This window comes from Mycteria americana, chromosome 1 (genome assembly GCF_035582795.1).
Source record: "Mycteria americana isolate JAX WOST 10 ecotype Jacksonville Zoo and Gardens chromosome 1, USCA_MyAme_1.0, whole genome shotgun sequence".
NCBI classification, from domain to species: domain Eukaryota; kingdom Metazoa; phylum Chordata; class Aves; order Ciconiiformes; family Ciconiidae; genus Mycteria; species Mycteria americana.
Genome location: NC_134365.1, coordinates 4,898,785 through 4,924,973, shown reverse-complemented (window position 1 = coordinate 4,924,973; position 26,189 = coordinate 4,898,785). Strand labels below are relative to the sequence as shown.

The 26,189-nt window shown below is 44.4% G+C and overlaps 1 protein-coding gene across 1 annotated transcript in view; it reads left to right on the top strand.

Moving 5' to 3' along the window:
* SFMBT2 (Scm like with four mbt domains 2) overlaps window positions 1-26,189 on the top strand; it is a 101,130-nt gene that overhangs the window by 59,470 nt on the left and 15,471 nt on the right. The window contains exons 8-14 of the mRNA XM_075491515.1: window positions 326-473; window positions 5,690-5,772; window positions 9,354-9,480; window positions 15,822-15,935; window positions 17,235-17,277; window positions 17,854-17,924; window positions 19,414-19,553. Of these exons, the coding sequence (XP_075347630.1) occupies window positions 326-473; window positions 5,690-5,772; window positions 9,354-9,480; window positions 15,822-15,935; window positions 17,235-17,277; window positions 17,854-17,924; window positions 19,414-19,553 (726 nt within the window). The remainder of the gene's footprint in view (window positions 1-325; window positions 474-5,689; window positions 5,773-9,353; window positions 9,481-15,821; window positions 15,936-17,234; window positions 17,278-17,853; window positions 17,925-19,413; window positions 19,554-26,189) is intronic.

The window sequence follows — 26,189 nt, the reverse complement described above, 5'->3', positions numbered from 1 at the left end:
AGGCAGTAGCTGGATATTTAATCCCCACTCTCAAAGGCAAGAGAGAGGAAAGCTGTGGAGTCTCCAGGATCACCTCCAGTCCCTGCTCAGCTATGGGCACACTGAGTGACCCTGAACCCCAGCACTTTCCCATGCCTCAGTTTATGCATCTCTCAAACTCAGACTTTGATCTCTTTGGTAGAAACACTTGGATGAAAAGTTTTAGGTGAGAGCGGGTTATTTTCAGTAGTTTGATTCCAGGGCCTGGCTGTTTCAGCTCTCCACGTTACCTAACATTACAGTAAATTTAACTTCTGATTTTGTTGTCTTCTTTTTCACCCCTTAGGTTTTTAACAATCATTATTTACAAGTGACCATTGATGACTTGAGACCTGAACCCAGCAAAATCTCAATGCTTTGCCATGCGGATTCCTTAGGGATCTTGCCAATACAGTGGTGCCTTAAAAACGGAGTCAATCTCACACCTCCCAAGGGTTCGTATTCCTTCATGGTGATTTGCAAGTTTCCTCTGAAGGAAGTTTGCTTGTTATTATTGCCTTTAAACCCATGATGCTGTTCGCTGCAGAGGATCACCCTAAGTATCTCGATCCAGAGTAGCTCTTGAGTCACTGGGGCTGTTCTGGCTCATACTACCCCACGAACATCTCTGCAAACACATCGTGCTGGCAGATTGATGTCCGTGTGCTTTGTAGCCTGAAGCAGGCTGCACCAAAGCCTAGTGAATTCCTGTAAAATGCATCTTAGCGATGCTTCGTGTGTGTAGAGAGCAAAAGGAGCATTAAAAGTCATATCATACTAGAGGCAAACCAGGCAGTTCCACTACAATATCCACATTGGTACAACGCTGAGCCCAAGGAAAGCTCCTAAATCTAAATGTCTTCTGTATTGAAATCACCTTGTGCCTCACCAGCTAAGCTCACCGCTGCCTGCCCAGGAGCATGTAGGCATTTCCTCAGCCGTCTCAAAAAAATCCTAGGCGAGGGCAAATTGCGAGCAACGTTCAGGTCAGAGGCAGGAGAAACAGCCTCCAACCGTGCTATTTCCCAGCTTCATAGCAGTGCAGTTAATTACTTGCAATTTCAGACAACCACCTGCGGTGCCCTAGCAATATTCCTTTGCTTGCAAAATGTGTTAGTTCTCTGGAATTTTAGATTTTTGAAGCTGGCCAGGATGTTGACCCTGTGCCAAAAATTTGTGTTGCTTGGGAGAAAAAGAAATTCCTCAAAAAAAAAAAAAATCCCACTAAGTTTTGTGCATGCAGATTTGTCTTCATTTTGGAAAAAGTATGCTGCTGCCAAACCCAGGGAAGCGAAGAGTTATTCCCTACCAGATTCGGAGTCCTCTTATGTATATCCAGAGTGTCTCTTCAGCACATGTAATCTGAAATTCCCACCAAAGGCCTGGAGTCCTGTGCGTGCAGCTGCATACGGTGCATCCATGATTACTCTGTTGGCTTTTACTGAAATAAATGCGCTGTCTGGATGCTTTAGCTCCCTCCTGCTTAAGTCCAGGTGTAATGATAATGCCTGTGTAAGCGCTCACGGATACTGGCCAGAAAAGTTGCTAAAAATGAAAGTAAATGGATTGTTTTGGTTTTTTCCACCCCAAATTCACATGCAGCTTTCCCCAGGCCAGCTAATTAACTGAAGTAGACTATAGGCCAGACATTGCTCTTTACAGGGTCATGGCCTAATAATTTCCAATCTGTGCTGGTACAGAACCTGTCTGAGAGGGTGTTTTACGGGTCAAGTGCATGCAAACTCTCTTTTAGATGCCAGCATTTTCAGAAGTGGCTGTAGCATCCGTCATATGGATATTTCTCAACTTGGCCAGTGAAGTTTAAGGGGCAAGTAGGTATCTGGTGTGATGTCTGGTGACTGGGGTCCACCTGGGCTCCTGAGAAAGTGTAGGAAGTCTCTCCTCATTCCCCTGATGAAAATAAAGTTTGCTTTCTGCTGTCAGATCAGAAATCCTGGAGGGAAGCTATTAACAAGGCATAAAGCAAGTGGCAGATAGATGCACGCTATATATTGCCGTATTTCTTATACTGTGTTTGAGAGCTGCATGCCCAAACCGCATCTTAGCACCTTTGGTGTCAAAAACCTCTTCCATTGGCAGACACGCTCTTTGAGTCTCTAAAACGTAGTCAGACATTGAAACGATTTCTTAAAAAAAAAACCACCCCAACAACAAAAAAACACAAACCACCAAAAAAGAAAGCAGAGGGAAGGTGAAAAGCATCCAAACTCCCATTGAGGGAACCAGTCTTCTCCGAGCAGAATAATACCAGCTTTGGATAAAGAAATAAACAGGACTGATCTGAGAAGGCTGCAGCGCTGCAAAAGTGAGGAAGGCTGTGCTGTGAGCTGGCTGCTAGTGAACAGGTCTGCAGAAGGAGGAGGAAATCCCATTATTTCCATCCAAATCACTGGACAGCTCTACCTGCCCTGGGGCGTCCAGAATTGCCCCTTCTCGCATGCAGATTTGACCAGCCTCCTGCTTCCCCAGCGCTCACGCATCCCCAGCCACCATCACCCTTAACAGAGGAGATGTTGGCAATGTTTAGTGTGGCCCGAATGGCTCTCCCTGTTGAAAGGCAAGAAGTTCCCATGGAGCAAAAGATAACAAAGGAAGAAGTCCTTTTGCTTTTCGTGGAAACAATTTCTTTGCTGTATTGTATTTCTTTGCTTGGGGTTTTTGGTTAATTTGGTGTTGACAAGGAGGTTTTCAGATTTTAAAATTAACTGATTTTATTTCATCAGAACAGTGTGCCAGGTTGCGGTATTTGGGTTGAGAGTCCTTTATTTCTCTTGATATCCTTCCTCTTGCCTTTTTGCCTATCAGGCCTTTGTTGAAGCCAAACATACAGTAGATGAGTCATGAACAGGAGGTGCAAACATTTGCTACTCGAAATAGAGAGCAGTATTTTCCTGTACAGTGCCAAAAATGAATACCCATTTACTGCTGCTGTATAAACATTGAAAAAGCGCTGTTTATATTTATTAGAGCTGGATTTATAGACCACTTCCCTTTAGAGTAACAACCATTGTTCCTTTTTATGAGCTATTAAAAGGGGGAAAAACGTGTCAGTAGCACTCCTAGTTGTAAGGCTTACTAAGGAAATGCAACTTCCAAAACCGCCATTTGTACATTTGTATTGTTATATTTGCTTCTGATTAAACTGCTGGGCTCTTCCATGCTGAGAGTCGAGGTAGAAAACACAATGAGTTTTTACATGTTTGGGGAGCAGCAGGTGAATCACACAGGTAAAGCTTTGAACGTTATTACTTGGGCTGAGCCTTAAAGGATAACAGTATGTGAATGCCCTGTGCTAATGGAGGTACACATTTAGCTTATATCATGATGCACCATGAAAAGGGCGTATATAGGTCCAGGCTTGTTTGAAGCTGGTTTCTGAGTATGCTTCTCTTGGAGTGATCATCGTTGGGCTGCTGAAGTGAGTTATGGCAAACTCTGTTACTGCCTTCCCGGGTTTCGTTCCTGCTGAAGTCTACAGCAAAAGGTCTTCCCGTGATTTCAATGGTGCAGGGCCAAGCCAACAGGTGGTTGTGCGGTGACAACACTGTCAAGTTTTTATACCTCACTGAAACCTTGTCAGTGTGCCTTTTCCATCCGCTCTGCCAAGATTTCGTGTAGCTCACAATTAAGATTCAAAACCTGTTCACGAGGGATTTAAATCGGAGATGAGAAAACGTGCAGGGTGTGGGCAGGTTTTTGAGTCCCTGAAGGCAACGTGCTCTGGCAGCTGGGGTGGACCCCGGGTGATTTGATGTAGAGAACTATGCTGTGGCTGTCCCCACCTGAGCCCATCACCCTAGCTGCTTCTGGAGTCAATGGAGGGCGAGAAGGACTTTCACAGGGCGATTCTGCTCCTTCTGCAGGAGGACAGACAGATCACCTCTAGGTCTGCCTGTTTCTCTGTTGACTCTGTAGGGAACCCAGGGTGACAGGCACAGTTATAGGCATCTCCTCTGCAAAAATCTGTATGCGATCAGATGAATCTCCTTCTGACGTCATGTACACTTCTCCTGTTTTCCATTTAATTTTATGAAGCTGAAAAGTATCTGGCAAACAAATAACCAGAGCAAAAAGGAAATGGAGAAGAAGCAGAAAGAAAATACTGTTGCAGAAATTGGTTGTTAAAAAACAGTGCAAGGATATTTCTTTTCGTGTGAAAAATGAACATTCTCTATATGTAATTGACTTTTTTACTTCTCTGTGCGTATTTATTTCTGTCTTTCCAATTATTATGCACTTTGATGCCCCACAGAGACAGGCATCTTTTAGGACACTCTCTGCTCGAGGCTTCATCGCATTAATTTGTCATGTATGCAATCGTTAGGATTAGAAGTTCATCTTATCCCAGATACTTGCATCTTAGCAGGATGCTTGGGACTTTATTTTTAAAATTTTTACGTCCTTTTTTGGATCTGGGTGGCTGATAGGTGACTCCACTCAGTATTCCAGTCCTTTCTTGCCTACAAAAAATGTCACAATTTTCATTGTCATAAATGATTCATTCCCATCTGATCTTGAGTGTCCCTTTTTGACTATCAATGAAAAAGGCATTAAGGGATGTTCTGTGAAATGAGGCCAGGCCGAGATGCCAAGCAGGTAGATTGAGGGGAGAATATGGCTTTTAAGTGACTCCTAAAACTTTCCAGTGAGAGTAGTTCTGCGATTATGTTGTTAGAGTATCAACAGTATCATCACAGGGCCCTGGACAGGATTAGTTCTCATTGGTTTCAAGCACTGGAAAAATATAGACTGAGGCAGACAAAAAAAAAAAAAACAACCCCAAAAAAACCCAAAAGCAAATAACTCCCCCCTCTCTGTCCCAAGAGTTTATTGCCTAAATAGCCAGGTAAGAAAAATGGATGAGCAGAGGTCTGTTTTGTCTCTCTGTGATGGGACTGTTTGAGAGATGCTCATACAAATGGATGTTGCTTCCCTTTTTTTCCTAGAAGCAGAGGCTGAAGGGATCATCTGGTTGCTGAGCCTTTAGTCTGGGAGCTGGGAAATCTGTGTTCATTTTCCTGCTCTGCTCCAGTTTTCTATACAACCTTGGATAACGTGCTTACTATGATGGGATTCAGCTCACGTATGCTGAGCTGCTGGAAAGTCAGTCATGGAGGGTGCATCCATATCAATGAAGAGAGAGAATTTATCTCATGCTTCGAAAGAGGATGGATCAGCCTCTGACTGTGCTGGTCCTCTCCCTGTCCACTGCTGAGGGACCCTTAATTTTCAGCTCTGTAACCCCATCTTTTACATAGCTAAAGGAAGGAGAAAGAAGTCCATGACTAGCCCCACCTGGAAATTGAGGACAGTAGCACTTCTTGGTAGTTATGGGTTTATTAAAGCCTGGGAGATGCTCACAGGAAAGGGAAAATAAGGAAAACAAATGTGTTTTATTACTTTTTAACGAAGACCTGGAGTTTTCAAAGCAAAATGCAGAAGGTGTGTGAGTGGGGGCTGGAGAAGCGTTGGCATTGGTTCTCATGGTGTATAAACAGGCATCCAGAGAACTTGCCTGCTGATACTGCACAGTTCACTGAGGCAGGATGGGATGCTGAAACACCAATGGTCGTCTGCTTGGGTCCCATTTCGCGCTCTCTCTCTGGTGTGAAGTGGTGGCTGATGGCCCTTTCTGTTTTTCATCCTACAGGTTACTCTGGCCAGGACTTTGACTGGGCAGACTACCAGAAGCAGTGTGGAGCGGAGGCAGCGCCTCACCTGTGCTTTAGAAACGTAAGTTCTCTTTTTGCCTTTGCGTCGCTCCTGTCGATCCAAGTGAAACAAAATAGCTTGCACGGAAAAGCTGCAGCAAGGCTTTGGGAGGTTCCCCTAGACCACCATGAGTCTGTCTTAGGAATGAAGCTGGAGAAGTGTTCCAGGTTTCCATCCCTAAAAGAGAAAAATGTTATCTTACTCTTGTCTTTATCTGATTCATTTAGATTTCCTGCTCTTCATCTCCTCTCTGATTTTGTACAGCTCCTAGCACAAGAAGGATCTCAACTGACCATTACAAGTAATTCAAGTACTATTAAAAAAATAAATTAGGTAAAAAAATTGTGTGATATCATCTGGCCCTGTTCACATTTTGGGTGTTTTCTCTGGTTCCCAGGGGGATACATTTAAGCAAACCAAATGCGTTTAAAAGCTAAGGTTGAAGCTGTTGCGCTCAGAGTGTGAGAAGAGTGATTAACCCACATGGACGCTCTGGTCTTTAGGACAGTTCATGTGCTTCCTTGATACAGCAACAGTGATGTGAGAGTGAGCAGCACATCAGTACACTGGAGGCCATCAAGATTTGGAGCTTTGGAAATAGTCTTTTGCAGGCTGTTTTCTGGCAATGACAGTCTGGCGTGGCTTGATCCAACAAGTATTCATCACTTGGTGAAAGGCAGATGTAGCCTTCTGCCTTTTCCAATAACCTGGTGCTCTTCTTCATGCTCCCATCAACTGATGGAAGTTGAGATCCCATCAATAACTGAAAATGTGGTGATACCTAAAATGAGCGCAGAAGGGTTTGCAAAAGAAAGCAGTGTTGTGAACAGTGGAGAAGCAGGTTCCTCTAGGAGTTACAGTCTTTCACTGTACTCAGAAGTCACAAGAATGGGGGACAGGGTGTTTATGAAAAGCAGAATGGAGACTCAGAATGTCTCACAAGACAACAGCCATGTTTTTGCACGGCCTTCCTCATCTGTGATGGCCCAAGGGCACCCTGGCTTGGAACAGACCTTTGATGGTGAATTGATGAATTTGAACACTTTTTGTTGATGAATTCAGAAGACCTGTATCATCAACAGAGTTGAACTGGGAATCAAATCAGAGTTAGGATTTCTTTGCCCCATTTATTGTGCCATCCTATGCAAAACCCTCTGCCTCAAGGGACTTTAAGCGAAGATTTCTGAAAGTGCTGAGGGAAGCTGGACAATGCTGCATCGCACCAATAGAGTGGGACAATTGCTGCATTTCTTCTCTTCTGCAAGCACCCCTCCCTTTTCTTTATATCTCATTTCGTTTTGTCAAGTAATGGATCTATGCTCTCAGCACTGGCAGCCTTGAGAATAGTCTCTGCGTAATATCCTCTGAAGATTAAATCAGGTCTAAGCACTTTTGTTTTTTCCTTTTTTTTTTTTAACGAAACGTTCATCAGATGAACGTGTGTCTGTTATTCTTTCACTCTCGATAACACAGTTCTCTGCAGAGAGATGTAATCTTGCTGTTGTCGCTTGTGCAACCTCCCTGGCAGGCCGGTCCATTTGTTTCGTGGCTGTGAGCGGCTCTTTGATAGAAGCTGTATTGCAAGCACATCTTCCACCTAGTGCAGCCAGACGTGGTGCTGGAAGTGGATATGCTGTAACTGTTTCCCCTGTTATCCCCCCTGGAAAATATTCCCCTGGGGGGATATTTAACAAGGAGAGGCAGTTATGAAATGGATTGACATGACCAAATGCTTAGTAAAATAAACTCCCAGCTAACTGTTTTGCCATCGATTCTGTATAAATTAGCCTCCAGCACCGAATTGCAATGAAAGGAGCCGGTGTGATGATAAATGACGTTTCCTTGTTAGGCAACATAAAAGGCATTTAAACAAACTCACCCTGCTTTTCTGCAGTCCTGGCCATTGGCAGCTTTTACAGGGTGAAGCTGAGCAAGGCTTGTGACAGTCCAAGTGATGTTTGAGACTAGCAGCACGTTCTTGGACGATCTCTTGATGAAAAAAAGACCAAATGCAGAAGTTTTAAGTCTCACAAAGAGCTCCCAGTGATTGTTCAAGGTGAAGTACCCATGGTCCTAGGTGCTGTACAAATAGCAGAAGGATTGAATTTGAGTCTGGCTTCCAGTTGCTCATATGGGGTTGCTGGATGAGAGATTGGTGTCATTTTGAGTCAGTGACAATTATTACCCATCTAAATTATTATTAGCCAAAATCTCAGCCAAGAGGGGGAACCTTTTTGTGCTACTGTGTGCAAACAGAGGGATGCAAGCACGCAGAACTCATGTGTTGCAGAACAGGTGGGACAGAGGGGAGGAAAATGCCAGGAAAGGAAGCCGTGGCATGGCCACGGGTATTGCATTAGTGTGTTTTCAGGGATAGTAGTGGTGGGGATATTGGGAAGGGACTGGCCTTAAGCAAAGGGAGAAAGGACACTGTAAGGGACAGAGGGAAAGGATGAAAGTAGGTGAAGAGTAGCTTGAGGCTCAGCTTGTGGGGAAGGTTTTGGAGAGGGTTGTGGGGTCTTGGGATCCCTCTGCACTTGGGATCACCTGCAATGGCTACAAACAGGAGCTGTGGTTTGTTATGTTGGGGCTGAGCCATCCTGGCTCTGGCAGGAGCAGGAGGGACTGGTCAGCAGCCTCCTGCTATTACATGGCCAGGCCAACCTCAGACTGAAGCAGTTTGCCAACGCGTACATTAGCCTACAGCAGTGGTACCTGAATGATTTGAACTGCAGCTTCTCTCAGGCTCCCAAACTCCTAGTACAATGGGGGATGCTGCATTCTCGCAAGCTCATGTCCCCACATTTTTGTCCTGTGTTTCTTATTTGGGGTGATGACCACTCATTTGGGGATCATTGCTGTAATATCTGGCCTGGCTTTGCCTTCACTGGAGAAAAGTGGGAGGGCAGTGGAGGCCTCAGATAACCTGTGAAAGACCCATTTCTTTGGTGCTGTATTTAAGTGTACAGAGGTACTGCTGTAGCAGTAAACACAACTGGTTCCATCTACACCCACCTGCAACCGATGAGCTTATGTACCTGAAGTCTACAGGGAAGGACCTTGTACATTGAGCTTAAAATACTCCATGAAGAAAACCATACTTGAGTAGGCTACTCAAATTTCTCCAGCCTCAGTCAGCCTGGGCAACTAAATGTGTGAAGAAGTTTCTCTTGTATCAGGCAAGACGGGTTATTTGCTTTACAAGGTTTCTCCTAGCAAAGTGAGAGATACTCAAGCTCAGCAGATCTGGGAACCCTCTGTGTAGTATCTCGTCACCAACAGTGGCCAGCAAATGCATCACTAGCAAGCACTCAAATATACTTGGAGCTGGTGTGCAGAAACCTCCTCCCAGTCTCTGCGAGTTAGGGATTGGAGTAAACCATGAAATACATTGCTTCCTGATTTGTTGGCATCATTGCTTTTTCATATGGGTGTCCAGGGCAGCTCCATTTTGAATCTGGATGCCTTTGTGTTCTTCAGTGTATCCTGTACTTCCAGTGAAAAGCAAACCATGCTAAATTTATGCTTCCCAGTGGACAGCCTAATTAAAGTCATGCAGTGCTGCAGTGCCATGCTTCAGTGTTGGTCCTTGACTCTTTCAGACATCCTTCAGTCGTGGCTTTACTAAGAACATGAAGCTGGAGGCAGTGAACCCCAGGAACCCTGCAGAGATATGTGTTGCTTCTATCACCTCAGTTAAAGGACGGTTAATGTGGCTTCACCTTGAAGGTATGTGCTGTAAAGGCTTCTTGTGTTTGTGTGGTTCACTCAAATGCTCTCTTGATTTTGTCCTTCATCCTCTGCACAATACTGCTTTCTCCAGCCTTTCCTTTTTATACACATTGACCAATAATATGTTATTAAGAATTATCTTCCCCTGCTCTCTCCACGAGGGAGTCACAAGACCTTCCACCCTCCCATCCATGTGGACTCTATCAGCATGATCTCCATTGACGATAGAAACCTCCTCACTGCCATCATGATAGACCTCCATCCTGGGAATGGATGTCTGCCTCACTTGTGCGGCTGCGACTTCCACTGTGATTTCCAAGAGGCTCTCATGGGATCTCCTGTCCCCCTGCAACTTCCTTCCTTCCTTCCTTCCTTCCTTCCTTCCTTCCACTCCTTTTTTTTCACCTAGATCCATAAAACTTCTGCAGTATATGCTGCTCCTCACTATAGCCATTGGATGCTCATATCCCTCCTCTCTGTGATTGTATAATTTCCTTAATTGATCTAAGAGAGCTCTTGCAGGCAGTAACTCTATAATACAGATTTTAGAAAGCCATCATCCCATGGAGAACACCACCACTGTACAAGCAGTATTAGGAGAGTGCTGAAAAACTAGCAGAGCATAATACCATATCAAAACTTCCATTTCTACCTTTCTTGAAATGAGGTACAGATGAGCCCATTTTTAATGTGGTTTTGCTCTTGGGACTTTCTTTCTCAGTTCATCTGGGCAAGGACTTCTTAAGTAAGTGTAATTTAGAACAACATAGGGATTCTTCTTATTATTGCTTTAAAAACAGTGTTATTTGTAATGTCACCGAGAGCAGAATGCTCATTTAAATGTTTTGAAGGGCACTGTGATAAACCATAAAGTTGTTGGTAGCATGCATCATTGTCATAACATAGTTTAATTTTTACCCATCAAGGTAACACACTGTTGTTTGAAACTACTGGCTTCATCTATAATGAATATAAGAGCTTCAATTTCCCTCTGAAATCAATAGTAATTGGGTCAGCATCAACTACAAATGTAATATGCTTCTTTGCTTTCTTCTGGAGAACCATGAAATATCAAAGGCACTTACAGTGGCCCATAGTCCTGCTCATCACCAGCCTCTGTAAGATCTGTGCTTCTGCTTCTTGATGAATGCATAAGACACAGGTGCCGTCCCTTGTGCCGCCAGCCCTGACACAGTCAAAAAGCAACATCTTGCTGGAACCCTCCCATTTGCAAAATAAAAGGCATGTGGTTAAGCTGCTACGATGGTTCAGGGAGGCATGATGTTAAAATACCTCCACCCCTTTGCCTGCAATCACATGCTGGTAGGTAGATACTGTGCAGCTCTGCTTATGCGTTTCTGATAGATGCCACTAGATGTTTCCAGGCGTCCCTGAGAGATTGGGCTGATGAAAGAGCAGCATCTCTTAAACGCTTGTTATGTACAACCCGAGGAAATACAACGGCATGTTGTCTCAGGGAGCTGGGAGGAAAGCAAGGCACAGTCGTATTCTGCAGCTCAGGGAGTAGTGCATGTTGTTGGTGTCCCAATCTCCTAACAGGAAGAAGGGATGGGGAGAAACGAAGCTTGTGCTGGGCTCCAGGTTGCAGAGTTGTCCTGCAGAGAGCAGAATCAAAAGGAAACAGAGCAAGTCTTTCCTTTGCTAAAGTCAGTGACACCTGCTTGCTCCATGGGAGCTCTCTAGCAGAAGGTGGGAGGGAGGAAAGGAGTCACCCATGTCTTCTCTGATGGCCTGTGGGGTCAGTATGGTGGCTCATGAATAATTCTCCTGAAGTGCATTAAATCCGGGGTGCTGTCAAGATTGTTTCTGCAAAAGCAGTATGAACCCTCATTCTCAGAGATTAATGCAAGTTTATTTTGGTCCTTCCAGGGTGAAACAGCTAGGAAAGGGTTAATGGGTGGACAAACCCTAGCCAGGTACATGATTTCCAGAAAGGACAGAGGAACACGGGTCATGGAAAGGGGTTCTTGCAGAGATCCCATGTGAGATGAAGTCTCAAGTCTGATCTGCACAGAAAGTCACCTTCCCTCCTCTGCAAGATGCTCACTTCTCAGTGTTTTGGGACTGGAAAACGGTGGAAGCCAGTTTGATACTAACTGTATTGCTTCATCATCCCCTGGCACATCACCTTCAACATCGTGCTGCATTGATTATCATAACCCAAGAAGTATTTCAGCATCTGGCAATGTGCAGTGCAGTTTGTACAAGTGGAAAGGTCTCTAATCAAAGCCCTTAGAGTTAGTAAAAACATTGTCAGGTAACCCAAAGCTCCTCATCTGTGCTAGCAGCTTGCTCTAAAATATAAGAAAGGCAGATGTTCTGTGGCGTTTAGCTCTACAAAAGTAGAATTATATGGTAGACAAGGCTTTCCTGACGCCTCTGAGATAAATCCCATTCTCAGAGATTTATAACTCAATTACTACCTAAAGAGAGATTCCTCCTGACCTAAAGCTTGGCAGGCCAAATCGTTCGTGCTTTTTGTGTCTTTGCTGCTAACCCTCATGGTTTGGGCCAGCTAAGATCTGGGGAGAGCGGAGCTGCAGGCATGCGCCCGAATGCAACAGAGGTGGGCGACGTAGGAGAGCTGGGTTGTCAACCTTCTCCATCCCTGACATGTGGCTGTCACCCCAGGCAGTTTGTCTCCTCTGTGATTATCTCCAGTGTACAGAGCAGATACGACTTTGCATCTCTGCTTTTGGTAGAGCTGTGTGCAATGGTGGGGTTTGTTTTTTTTCATCTGAGACCGCTGGTTGCCTTCCGACTCGAGGTAGCCAAAGCTTATCTGCAGCCTGGTCTGGACGCGGGGCAAATATTTTTGTTAAAGAGCTGGAACCAATGCTTGTTTGAAATTCAGTTCTCACTAAGGCTGTTGTCGAATTTACACCCATCCGGTCAAGGATTCTGACCCATTTTGACAACTCCCCTTCTTAAATGGCCAGGTGCCTTCACTTTTATATGCAGATTTTATGGGGTTTGGGAATCCTTCTTTCCTTTTTTTTTCCCCTAAGCCATAATACTTTCAAAAGGACTCAGTGTTCACTAAACTTTTGCCCATGATAGTGAATAGGAAGTGCTGTTTCTTGGATCTTTAAATCAGCTAGTCCTCCAAGACCCTGGATAGAGGCAGGAGAGGGGCACACAATCCCACCTTGCTCCCCTCCTTCAACTCTTTCTCCCTGTCTTTTACTCTTTTAATTTCTTAAAGGATGTTTTTTACAACGTGTCATAAAAAAACCTGTGTGCATCTCGTTGTCTTTTGAGTTCTGATACATGGATGCTTTATGCTTGTTTTATATCTCAATACCAGGAACAGAATGATCTGTAGTAAAAGGAAAAGATGCAAAAGACTGCAAAAATAAAAAGAAGTCTTTGCTGCTGTGGAAATACACGACTACAGTATGCACAGTGTTACGCTAAAACTAGGCATTAAAAAAAACACAAAACCCTGCTTGCAGAGTTGTAAAATAAATGTGGCTTGAACTGTGGCATGTTTTTTTGACTCCATTAATACAGTATTGTTTCTAACTGATTATTTATATTCTGGTAGCAGCAAGACTCCCCATCTACCATGGGAGCCCATCGCTGAAGACCTCGGGTCCCACCATTTATCATGGGCGCGTCTGAAGCTTTCATTGTTGCCCTCTCAGTTTCGCTGTTTGACAGCCCGAACTGCAGCCATAAAATAGGACGCAGTAGTTAAGCAGAGTCGAGTTAGACATGAGGGAACATTGCTTAATAAATCACGCTTTGTACAGTAGCAAAACTCTGTAAACTTCAGGGCGAGCATTTAATGAGCAGCAGTATAGTTCCCCCGTGGTGGAAGAGAAGCATAGGGCTGATCCGAGGCTGTGCACATCCCATCACTTTCTGCTACTTTATTACTCATCATCTGCATTGTTAATTTTTACTGGTTCATTTTAGATTTTAAAGCTGAAGCTTTCTGCTGTAAATTTATACAAGTAATAATGTACACTCTGTGCACAGCCTAGGAATTTGAGGAAAACCCTTTTGTTAATCACTTCTCTGGGGAGGTTTTCCATAATTTTCCCTTTGAGAGTTTTCCGGAGTTGCTGCTCTGTTCTGCCCAAGATTTGTAGCAGGATATGGAAGTTTTCCTCACCCTATTTCCAATTTTCCTATTCTCTTCTTTTCCATTTAACCTCTCAAGTCTCATGGACATTTCTTAGTCTGAGAAGATGGCAGCATAAAATGCAGCAAATGAAACTAATGAGTCTCAAACAAGCTGTTTTCCACTTATATGAGTGAGGCCAAACGAAGCAGTAACATGTCAGAAGTGGAAGGCAGGGTTATCAATTGCCAGAGGGAAGAAGCAGTGCCAGGGAGGCCAGAGTACCTGTGAATATGTCTTACAAGAGGAATAGCGGTGTTGTGGGAGAACAGACATTATGGTGCTTCCTTGCTCATCAGGGCAGCTGCAGCTGTAAACTTTAAAAACCAAAATTTTCCTGTCACATCTATTGTTGTTGCAAGCAGGAAGGTACATTTGATCTGTTTATTGGGTCAGAATAACACCGTAGAACAGTTACAGTAATGAAAATAATGGATTTTTTCCAGATCTGGTGAAATTTCAGTGGGGACTGTGTTGATCTCTTGCTCTGTTTAGGGCTTGATCCATAGCTTACTCACTTCGTGCATGTCTTGCCACTGACTTCAGCAGTTCTCACATCAGTTCCTTGGCTGGATTTGTGACGTTAGGCAAAAATGTTTTGCCCACTGGAGAGTGCAGCTTTCATCAGGCTCAAACTGAGCAGTGGCCTCTTGGTATTTTCTCACGAGAAATGGTTTTGCAGGGAATGCCAGCTGCTGAGACCTCGCACTGAGGCTCAGCTGCTCATATGAGCAGGTTGTGTCCTGTATCATGTGCCTTCATCCCATCCTCTTCCCCTCCCCATATCCCAGGGAAATAGAGACTGTATAATGTGTGAACACAATGCAGAGCTCAGAGGAATACCATGAAGACATCCATGAATCTATGCAGACGTCATGATTTCATTTTTTTTAATTATTTCCTCCAGCAGTGTGAGCACCAGCACCTATTTCCCTGCTTCCTTTGGGTTTTCATACAACCACACGCTCTCAAAGTGCAGCAAGTTTATTACTAGAGACAAGATCAAGCCAAATGCTGCGTCTCAGCCTCGACGCCATTCCCATCACAAAGTTCAATTACTGTTTCAATTACACCGCAAGCCCTTGATGAACATTCATTAGTGGGAGGTTCCCCGTAGTCCTCTAGCTGTGCGCAGTCAAACACTGCTGCATTAAGCAGGAGGCAAGGATGCTGTAACAGATGCAAAGGCGAGGATGCTGCAGGGGAAGTTGCTGATCCTTTGGTCTCTTTTATTAGGAGATCATCTCATGCTGGTGCTGGAGCTTTAGGTCCTAGGGTGGAAACAGCAGAGAATAGTGAAGTAGCTGGCCAGGCTGTGCCAGCGCAGATGGACTTGAATTGGACTAATTAAGTGGTGTCTTGACTCAGGACCCAGAGTTGTTTCCAAAAGAATTCAAAGCCAGCAGGAATATTTCCCTTTGCTGCAATGGGCTTTGAGTGCGACCCACATAAACCAAGACAGGAGAGTGTCTTCTGAAGGAGACATAACCAAACTGGAAGAGATTTGCTTTAAGCAGAGATTTTCAGTGGGGTTTTGGAGTCAGTATTATGAAAGAGATCTTAGTACATCTATCCCACTTGGGGTTTTTCTACTGCCTCTCCCTTGTTGGGTGATCAGCTCATCTTTCATGTGCAGTGAGGAGCACTAGGAGAGCTCGTGGTATCTCTAGACAGAAGAGTGGTCATCTCCCACCCTTAAAAACAGTGGTTCAAGGGCAGAACTACACAAAAAAGCTTCAGGGGGGCATTGGGGCATAAAGGCCCATCACATTAGCTACCATCCTGTTACAGCCCATGTGAACTCTCTTACCACTAAGAGCAATTACCCAACAAGTTCTGCTAACTTGCTTGTGCAACTCTACAAAAAAACCAAGGGGGCAATGAGGACATCTTGTTGGGAGAAGTCATGCATGTTTAACCTTACTGGCTTTTGGCTGCTTCACCGTGCACCCTTGGAGTGCTCTTAATGGGGGTTTTCTCTGGAATCACCTTGCACTGTAAATGCCACGGCATTATCATTGCTGTCTGTGCAAAATTGAAGATGAAATGATGCCTGATTTTGATGCAGGGAAGCAGATTTATTTTTACGTGTTCCATCATTCGCTTCCCTTGGTTCATGATGAATGCTCGAATGGCTCTGAGCTCCGTATTCCCATGTCTAAATTACATTATAAATTTGTGTTTATAGGTTTACAGATGCCCTCTCCAGAGTACATAGTTGATGTAGAGTCTATGGACATTTTCCCCGTTGGCTGGTGTGAAGCGAATGCTTATAACCTAACTCCACCACACAAAGCTGTTTGTAAGTACATGGAAACCTCAAGCAGCATAGATACTACATCAACAGATTTATCAGGGAGTTTGTCTTATGTCTGTATTCCAATTCTTGAAACTACCAACCTAACTAGCAGACTAGTAACCAGGCTGTAAATGTACTGTAATAAATAGTAATAAATCTAATTAGTGACCAGACTCCGCAGCACTGGTATGATGCAGTTTGTAGCTGTCTGTGTGATCAGTCCCTCTAAAAATGGGATTGTTTGCACTGGGAAAGGCTGTTATGTGGTTTGGGATTGCACAGTGTGGCTTGTGGGTTTGCGATGGGGTTGCCGGCATGAAACCAGGTTTCGTTGCACTGAGCCAAGTTCATTCGGGCAGCTGAGTGAATCAGGGACGTTGGATCTCAAACCAGGAAAAAAACTCATAAAATATAGGGTGGAATGGACATAAAGAGGCCATCCAGGTGCTCCCTCTTCAAAACAGGATCTGATCCATCTAAACTGAGAAATGTTTGCTGGCCTCCTGTGATTGACTTTTTGCCCCTTCCCAGGGTATCTGCCCCATTATGTCATTGCCTTTACCAGCTCAGATTTCCCTAGTGTTTAATTTAAATCTCTCCCAGCACAATTAAGCCCATAGTGTTTTGTCCTGCCTCCAGTGCATATTAAGATCAATTTCTTTCCCTTCCATTTTCATTTGAAGGCACTTTGTGAGTGCTCTGTGGCTTGGCGTTGTTCTCTTGTTCCTCACACAAACTATCCAACGCCAATCTCAAGCCACCAGACGAAAAATTAGTCTTGCTGTTTATATTAATTAACATCTGAAAGACAAATTTTAAAATGTGTCAACCCTTTTGAAGAGTTAAATATGCTTAAGTTAAAAATCAGGCAGCCGGGGCCTAATTTGGGAGAATACTGCTATGGCAACATTATGCAGCCTTATTGCAATTTATAGCTAGGGATAAATTATGCTGGAGGTAATCAAGCTTGTAAAATGTAATCTTATCCATATGTGTTTCTGTATGGAAAAATATTTGTGTTTTTATTTTAATTTTTTTTATACTGATCCCATAAAACACGATATTAGCATTCCAGAGGAAAGATTAAATGTATTATTACATCTTTAAAGTAGGTTTTAATGATGTAGTGACTTACTTAAAAAATACCAAGAAAAGATGGCGGTAGTAATTAAGTACCATTTCATTGTGTTAGAAGTCATTTTATAGTCAGTGCATTTATACAGCTTTTTATGTGTTATGGGTATATTTTACAGGACGGAAGGGTACAAAACTATTTTTTTCTTTCTTGCTTCATTTTTGCAGTGCGAAGGAAGAGAAGAATCGCAGTTGTGCAACCAGAAAAGCAGTAAGTTTTTGTTATTTAAGGTGATGTTTTTACAGGGATGCATCAGGTCTTCCAGGGGAGATAATACACAGCAGCTGAGTGACTTTGCTAAGTACTGCCCAGATACTGCAGCAGAGTTGGCAAGGGGGTTCCTTTAAATCTAAAATGTTTGTGAACGTGTAAGAAAGTCTTTACAATAGAAATATTTTACTGGCTGGGACTGTGTAGCCAGTGTCTGATGGCCAGTAAGGGATGCTTATGGAAGATGGACATCTACCAGGAGGGTATTTCCCTATCTAGTCCTTGCAGTTTCTAGAAACTAGAATTCAAGGGACCTAAGCACGAATATTTGCAGCCTGAAGGACTAAAGGTCACAGACCAGAATATATTTTTGGATGAGTGGTGGATCTGGCTCCTTCTTCTGCAATATGCAGGCCCTGGGCTATGATAAGCTGTGTGGAAGCAGGGTTGCATTTGAGGTAGTTCCATTCCTCGGTCCAGGCAGGTTGTGGCGTATCTGTCGGTCCAGCCTGAAGGCTGGTTCTGCCCCTTTGCCCCGTCTGACACTATTAAATACACTGAATTGCTGTTTAACAGGTTACCATCCACAGTGCCTGTTGAGAAAATACCTCATGACCTCTGCCCGGTTCCTCAGCCAGACACAACAGGTAAGGCTGCTCGGCACCAGCAGGATCCTTATTTCAAGGACCCATTGCCTGCATGGAGGGGAGTGACCCCAAAAAAGGAGTGAGTGTCTCATACGGGTGGGGAGATGGAACCACATCCTCAGGGGGTGTGAGGTGGTGTGGAACCACCAACATTGCGAGGAGTCTCTGATGTACAGCGTGTGAGGGTCTGGTCCTCCATGTGTGAACGTCATGTCTTGCTGGGGTTATTGGAGTTCCCCTGCAGCTTGCCCATTTCAGTTAACGATGTTAGGGCCAAGCTGATGAAGCCCTGGTGGAGATGGATATGACTTTTTAATTGGCATCCATGAAATGGCTTACACCAAGACTTAATGCATCCCTGTGTTAGCATCATAACTGTGTGGCATGGCTGCTACTTCTGCTACAGGCAAATTTTCATAGAATCACAGAATCATTTAGGTTGGAAAAGACCTTTAAGATCATGGTGTCCAACCGTTAACCTAGCACTGCCAAGTCCACCACTAAACCATGTCCCTGAGCACCACATCTGCATGTCTTTTAAATACCTCCAGGGATGGTGACTCAACCACTTCCCTGGGCAGCCTGTTCCAATGCTTGACAACCCTTTTGGTGAAGAAATTTTTCCTAAGATCCAATCTAAACCTCTCCTGACACAACTTGAGGCCATTTCCTCTTCTCCTATCACTTATTACTTGGGAGAAGAGACTGACACCCACCTCTCTACACCCTCCTTTCAGGTAGTTGTAGAGAGCGATAAGGTCTCCCCTTTTCTCCCTTTTAGCAATGGCAGGAGGCTCTGAGAGTGCAATATTCATCCAGTTAATTGCATAGACTCAGCAGGAGGGGAAGGATATAACTCACTTTATTTCAGCAGACTGCAGGCCACGTGTTGGCATCTGAGCCAACATCCCAGGGCCCTGTTACAATCAAATGGGGAGAAACAGGCTCTTTTTGGGTATGATAACCAAAAAGTGGGTAGCCACTTGGATAGCACATGAACTGCATCTAGAAGTACCCACTTCTCTCCATGGGCTATAAAGAGTAATGGCACCTCGGTCCTTAATGGATTGGACAGTAGATGAACAGGGGTTTGTGGAGCCCTCCACCTGAATTTTCTCCCTGAGCCAATTCCATATCTGTGATAGGCAGCTAATATGTTCCCTTTCTGGCAGGTTGCAACTGAGTCACTCACGTCGATCTGTGATGTGAGTTATGAAAGAGCCTCAGGTCATGTTATGAATGAAATCTTTTCCTGATTCTCCTTTTGGTAGGGTGTGCAGCCAAATCAGTTGCTATTAAAAGCAATTGCTTTTCCCATGTTGGACGGATTCGAGTAGCAGAGGCTTCTCTACCTCGTACCCAAGGGAAGACTTCTTTGTGCCTCATTTACTCTTCTCCCCTCCTTCCCACATCTAAGAGGAAGAAGAAGGGCCCTTGATTTATTGTACAAAAGTGCTACACGCACATCAATGCTACTTTCTCCTTGCAGGCACCATCAATGGGAGATACTGCTGTCCCCAGCTCTACATCAACCACCGCTGCTTCTCAGGTCCATATTTAAACAAAGGCAGAATAGCAGAGCTACCTCAGTCTGTCGGGCCTGGCAAGTGTGTGCTGGTCCTCAAAGAGGTACGGCTCAGCTATCTTTTGGGGGGTTTCAGGGGAAAGCATGGGTCATGGGTTGCCAGGCCCAGAATTTGAAAACAAGGCACCTAAAATTGTTCTGGAGCTCTGTAGTGGTTTCCATAAGTCAAAACTGCAAGCTGGGAAGAGAGGGTAGGTATATGCATTGTGGGTTTTGATGGGAGAGGTGACATTTTTGAAACATGGGGAGTTCCGTTGGTTGGGAGCAAGTTTCATCTAACTGTGTGCAAGAGAATTCATGTTCTGACTGGAGCCGTCCCCAAAGAGGACCTCTGTGGTTGTTGCCATCAGCCTGTTTCTCAGCATCCACGATGCTGTTGGGCCAGCAGATTCAGTGTGGGTGACACCTTTGTATGTGTGACCATGGTCCGATGGGGCCCAAACGATCAGGATCCAAAGTGAACAGGACAGAAGGCCAAGCAGGGGTGTGTATGATGTGCCGAGTGGAAGCTGTGGTGTACCCAGCTCTTGCTGAATGTGGATGGTTAATCCCATGCAGCAGGGATGGCAGAGCACCACCATCTGTTCACTTCATCCTGACCAAATCAGTGCTTGTTTTTGACCAAATCCAGAGTCTTGAGCTCTTGCTGTTCACCTCAGAGAAAAGCTAGCTTGTCTGAAAACAATGCATAAATATTTTCCACACATTACAGTCCATATACAGATGAGAAGCAAGATGAGTACAGGTGGAAGAGGACAGCAAGATGGTACTGTTGGATAAGTAGGGTGCCGTTGGTGTCTCGGACACCATTTCAATTTGACCTGGGTCTTCTAGAAATCCAGATCTTCCAGCTTTCTGATCTGTACCTATATGAACCCCACTTGATATGGATGCAGGGGCATATCGGAGCTCTGTCTGCCCTTGGTGGAAAAGCATGGGAACTTCTATGTCTCCATTTATCTGATGTATTTGCAAGACCCTCGGTGCCCAGCTCAGGATGTTTGCAGTTATCTGAAATGAGATGAATCCCAGCCCTTAACAGAAGCACCTGAAAGGTGAGATTCCTCCCAAATCACCCACCACTTTTGAAAACATGTCTGTACTGTACTGTAGAGTGACTTCTATGTCCCCATTCACTTCCTCATCACCTATATGCACTGCTTTATACAAAACAGCACTGCTGGTTGTCTCACACAGTTGAAAGCTGGGCCGTGAAGAGAGCCCAGTAAACCCGCTGCCTGTGCAGGTGGGACACCTGGGTGTCAAAGAAGCAAGTCAAAAATAGCCCTCAGCGGAAAGCAGGATAAAGTGGTTGCAGAGCAAAAGTTGACAGCTGCCAAATTTGAAAGCAAGTCCATAGCGGCTTGCTGATGGGGAGCGTTAGCAATCTGCTGCTACTTGAAAAACAGGCAATGAAAAAGCAACATGGGGGAAACATGAGGCATACACAGTCAATACTTATGCTAATGTTTCTTCCTCCTTTCCTCCTGGAATTTGGATTTTGAAAACATAAGCAGTGCAAAGCTTCTGCCAGGTCCTCCCCTAGTATCTTAGGGCTTTGCTGCATAGACTAACACCAGCTTCTCCAAATTCCTCAAGAATGGGACCAATTACCTACTGTGGAAACGAACCTGAGTTTCCTACAGAAAGGCTATTTTCTTTTGCTCTGCCTCCTTACAGAATTGCTTGCTGTAGGAGCAAATAGCAGTGTCAGTGAGATATGGGCATCTTGCTTTTGGAGACATGAATGAATTCCCAAGGATGCAGGACAATGGCAATGGCGCAGCATTGGTCAGTGTTATTTTGCAGATAAATTCAAGCTCATTCTGGCCACGGGGACCAGGTCCAAATTCTGGAAGGGGTGAAGGGAAGACATTCAGGGTGTTGCTGTAGGGGAGATATACCTGGTTCCTATCATCTGCTAATGAGATGAGAGAGGTGTCAGCAGCTCAGAGAACCATGGGCAGGGGGGAGGATAGGGGTACCCAGCACGTGGAGGAGGCAAGAATTGGCGAAGAAGACATCCCTGCATCAAGGTGAAGATCTGTAGCAGCTGCCAGAACACCCAAAAGGACTGCAGAGCTGAGTGGTGAGAACAGTGCAGGAGATCTCTCCTCCAGCCCAAGACCACAGCCACAAGGCTTTGCACAGTTGAAGAGCTCACAAGGGTCCCCATCCCTCCGAACCCAGTGTCAGTGCTGAGCTTGATGCCTTTGTCTCGCTTTACACCCACTGATGATGTGGCCCCGAGAATGCAAATGCATTATAATTATCTCTCTCTCGCTATATGGGAAAATTGCAGGCCATTGTAAATTATGCATCAGCATAACTTCTCTGGAATAGATAAATTATACATGGGCTTTACTTTGGCAACACACAGGGGAGGGTGGGAAAGACAACTCAAAACAACAGCTACGAAGGAAAAATGGAGTCAGTAGCAGTCTGGCAAGAGCTTTTTAAATCACCCTTGGTTTCCAGCCATAACTCACTGCCTTTAGAGATGCTCTAGTTAAAAATCTGTGCCGCTCCTCAGCCAGTTCACAGTGGGCAGCAGTCTCTGTGATGGAGATGCTGCTGTGTTTGGCACTGATGGAAACCCCAGACTAAAAACAGCTGAACAACCAACTCCTACCCCATTCGCTGACCTGGATTACCTCTAAAGCAAGAAGAGAGCAGATGTCCTCTCCCCACTACCACCAGGTGATGGGAGACCTTGGTCCTGGCTGGGTGCCGAGGGAGTAGCTCCCCATCCTCTACCTTCCTCCACACTCAATCATGAGGGGTGTGACAAAAAATGCAGCACAACTGTACTTCATGATGCTCCTCAGCCCTCTTTTTCCCCAAGGTCTTGTCCTTCCTTACCTCCATCAGTGATGCAGTGAAGCATCATTTGGGATCCAGCTCCAATCTGGTGCTAGCAGCCCCCAGGCTAATAGTGAGATAGCTGTGGGTCAGTAGGGCTTGGCTCTGGATTAAACAAGGTTAGGAGATACCCTTATAGTGTGGAGTAGGAACATCTCCTTCCATTTGAATAGTCTGGGCTGTTCTCACCTCAGGTGTTGGGAGAGAAGCAGCACAGATAGGTTTGTTTTTGTGCAGCACCTCTTTTCCAGCAGAACAGGCATTTCTGCTGAGTTCTGTGTTGTTACTGCATCTCCCTGGTTTCTGCCCAATTGCTTCGTCCTAGTGTTGGATTCAGAGGTCGTGAGTTCTGCAGGGAGGAGACTGCTCAGGTGCCTTCCTGAATGGCAGCCCTTTGAGCAAGATTTCACAGCAAAATCTTGAGAGCAATTGCAGCTTATTTGGTGGTATGATCAAAAATACGGATTTTAATTCTGTGTGTGTTTGGGTGTGTGTATCCTTGTATCCATGCAAAGTCTTAGGTGGGTGACAAGTAACTCTTGTGCTATCTAGTGCCAAACTTATTTTTAAAGCCTGGCTGTTCATTATTCTTGAGACCAGTGGTTTATTGTGGTTTCTTTCACCCCAAGAAGCAAGTGAGGTGGTAATGCCTGTTGTTTAACATCAGCTGCAAAGCTTATCTCATTCCTGAGATACCTGTTTGGAAAAGAAGTTGAAACTTGGAGCCAAATACAGTGGAGACATCAACTATTGCCATCCAACAACTGCATCTGGGCTGAAAAATAGTGTCTGTATAGTAGCCAAGATACATAATAAATGCTAACTTTAAGTTAAATTAAAGTAAACACATTGTCAGCTTTAGATTTAGTTCTTGGGTCAGAATATCTAAAAAATACTTCTGAACAGTTCTTCCATCTATGCCAACAACTTACCATGGCAACATTGTAAAACAAAATGAGATGTCTTTTTAAGACTTCAGATGATCTATAACCGACCATATCTTAGGGAAATATGCTGTAAAGATTAATTAGCCTCATTGCTTCCTGCTCTTACTTTAAGACACTTTGCTCCTTCTTGATTTAAAAAGAAAATGGACTTAATGTGACTGTCCAACTGATGCAAACAGGAGAAATCAGCCAGCATTTGTGAAGAAAGGCTATTGTACTCTGCAACTTGAATTTTTTGAGCACAGCATGACTTCTTAGGAGAAATTTGCATAATTAAATCATGGTGCTCAGAATATTAAGTAGCTTGTACTGAGCCTTAGGTGTAGGATTGAGCCAGGCTAATAGCCTTTTCATTAGTGATCAGGTATGGTGTTGGAATGGCAGAAACCTTCTGTAGTCTGGAAAGATATAAACTGCATTTCTGCAAGAGGGTACACTAACATCCTCTTCAAGACTGCTCTGTGGACTTCAGCTCATCTATAATGGTTCCTCCAACTTAGGATCTGGCCACCTGTATTTTTGAAATATCATGGACTGTCATAAGCATGTCAACACTACAGCCTTCACAATGACAAGTGCGCACTTTTAGATGCTTGATCATCTAATGAAAGAGTCCCAAAGAATTCTTTTTCCCTTCTCTCTGACCCACAAACACATCATTATTCCAAGGAAAACAAAATAACTTTTTATTGTCCTGCCTGAGGCTAGCCTGGGAGTTAGGGTCTCTCCTGTTAGGTAGGAGATGTAGGCTACATCTCAAATAGAGGAGGGAAATTTAGTTTCTCCTCACAAGGACGCTGATCTTGAACAGCAGAAGAGGTGTAATGGTATTTTGAACTGTACCTCATCGCCGATAACCTCCTGAGAAAACTTCATCCAGGGTTGGGGCCATTAATGAGGAAGGATGGAGAGATGGGAAGTGTGTGAATACCAAAAAGCTATGATGGGAAGAAAGGTGCTGAACTGCCCAGTGGCATCAGGCATGTCTAGACATGCTCAGAAAAGGGCCCTTGTGCACTTGAAAATCTATGACATTGGAAAACTTTATAGCTAAGATGTCAGGCACTTATAAGGTTGGGTAGAGTCTTGTGGTGGTGCTGTGTGCTCATGCTCACTGATGTGACTCCAGCCTACTTGACTCTGAAAATACAAAGTTCAGCAGTATCAAAATAAAACCTTATAGTTGCATAGCAGCAAAGGCTGGTGTTGTCTAATCCACCCCTCTTCTCCAAGGCACCGCTGGCTGCACCCAAGCCATTCCTGATGGAGAGGGTTGAAAATAAACTACCAAAATCTCAGACTGGTCACACTCCAGCCAAAGGGAATTTAGTGAATCAGATCAAAATTTGACGAGTCTGTTATGGGTGAAGTGACTTTCCATCTCCAGGGAAAGTTGGAAACTGGAAAGTTGGAAACTGGTCTAGGTTTGTTCACTGTTTTTGCTTTAATCACAGTTAATTTTTCCACAAGAAACGGTGTTCTTTTTTCTCCCTAGTGTTTAATAGTGTGTAATATGAAGCGATAATGTTGTTAGAAGATAACACTGTTAACATGGTGGTGAACTCCTGCTGTAGGGTGTAATGCCCAGCTCAGTGACTTATATGAGAAGCAAGAAGAATGGAAGCCAAAGCTTTTAAAAAAAACACATTTTTTTATTCCCTTAAAGGGAGATTATTGTTCTTACAAAACACTCTTTTTTAAACTGAATTTAGAAGTTTACAGAGTCCTGCTGATGACAAGCCAGCTTTGAGAAAAGTCATGGTATTTTTGGTGTCTGCAGGGCTGGAGTTGATTATGTGTCTGGGATAATGCCCAGGCAGGGCCACACTGTTATTTGCAAGGTCGGGTTTTCTTTGCTTGCTCATTTCCTAACTGTTCTGACAATTCATACAAACACCATCATCCTGATAAAGGAGCAGGGCAGCACTGTTTGTGGGAATGGGTCAGCAAGAGACGCTTGCTTTCTGCTCCCGGCTTTCCCACCGGCAAGCAGGGTGGGTGTAGAAGTGTGCTGAAGGAGAGCTTCCCCAAGAAGCTCCTGCATAGGCTTTAAATAACTCCCTGGATGTGCTGATCAGGAGGGGAACACATCTGATGAGTTGTGAATGAGTGTGGGAGCTACCCAGGCACTTGATGTTTTTAGAAAACCCACCTTTGGCTTCCCTGCATCATGTCTCAGTGTCTTTGTGTCGGAGACCAGTGCCCCATCAGTTTGTACGCTGAGTAGCAGGCAAGAAAAGATATGGATGAGCAACTGGATGGACTCACTCAGAAGCTTTCTTTTGTTCTCTTGGGAATCCGTGTGGCTTAGTAACTAGTCTAGTGAGTTGTGTGATGAGATGGGAACCAGCTGGAGAACTGTGGGTAAATCTGTGTTGTAGTTTCCCCTTGTGTGAGATAGGGAGTGCGCTCCTGCCCTTCCTCATAGAGCCCTTTGAGATGTACAGGCGATTAGAGCTGCATAAGACATTGGTGCTATTATTAGGCATTGCTTGTGTCTCTAATTATTAGAAGTCTCTAATTGCACTTTTTTGAAGAGCGGCTCGAGTAATGTTTCCAAGGGCCCAACGATAAATCAAATTTTGCCTCTAGTAAGTAACCTAGCCAAGCAACTCAAACCACTGCCATTTTACATGGTACTATGCAGCATTAAGTGAAGCCTTTGCCTGAAAATAATTCATCCTACGAGGTTTTCAAAATACTAGAAAATCCTCAGGTTGCTGGATTTAAAAAAACAGGAAAAAACCCCCAAAACATAAACACATTGCTCTTTGCAATATGACCTAGTCAGTTTTTCATTTCTGATGAACCACATTCATGGGTGCTGAGGAAACTTAAAGCTCACCATACTGAAATCATTTGCAGCCCCCC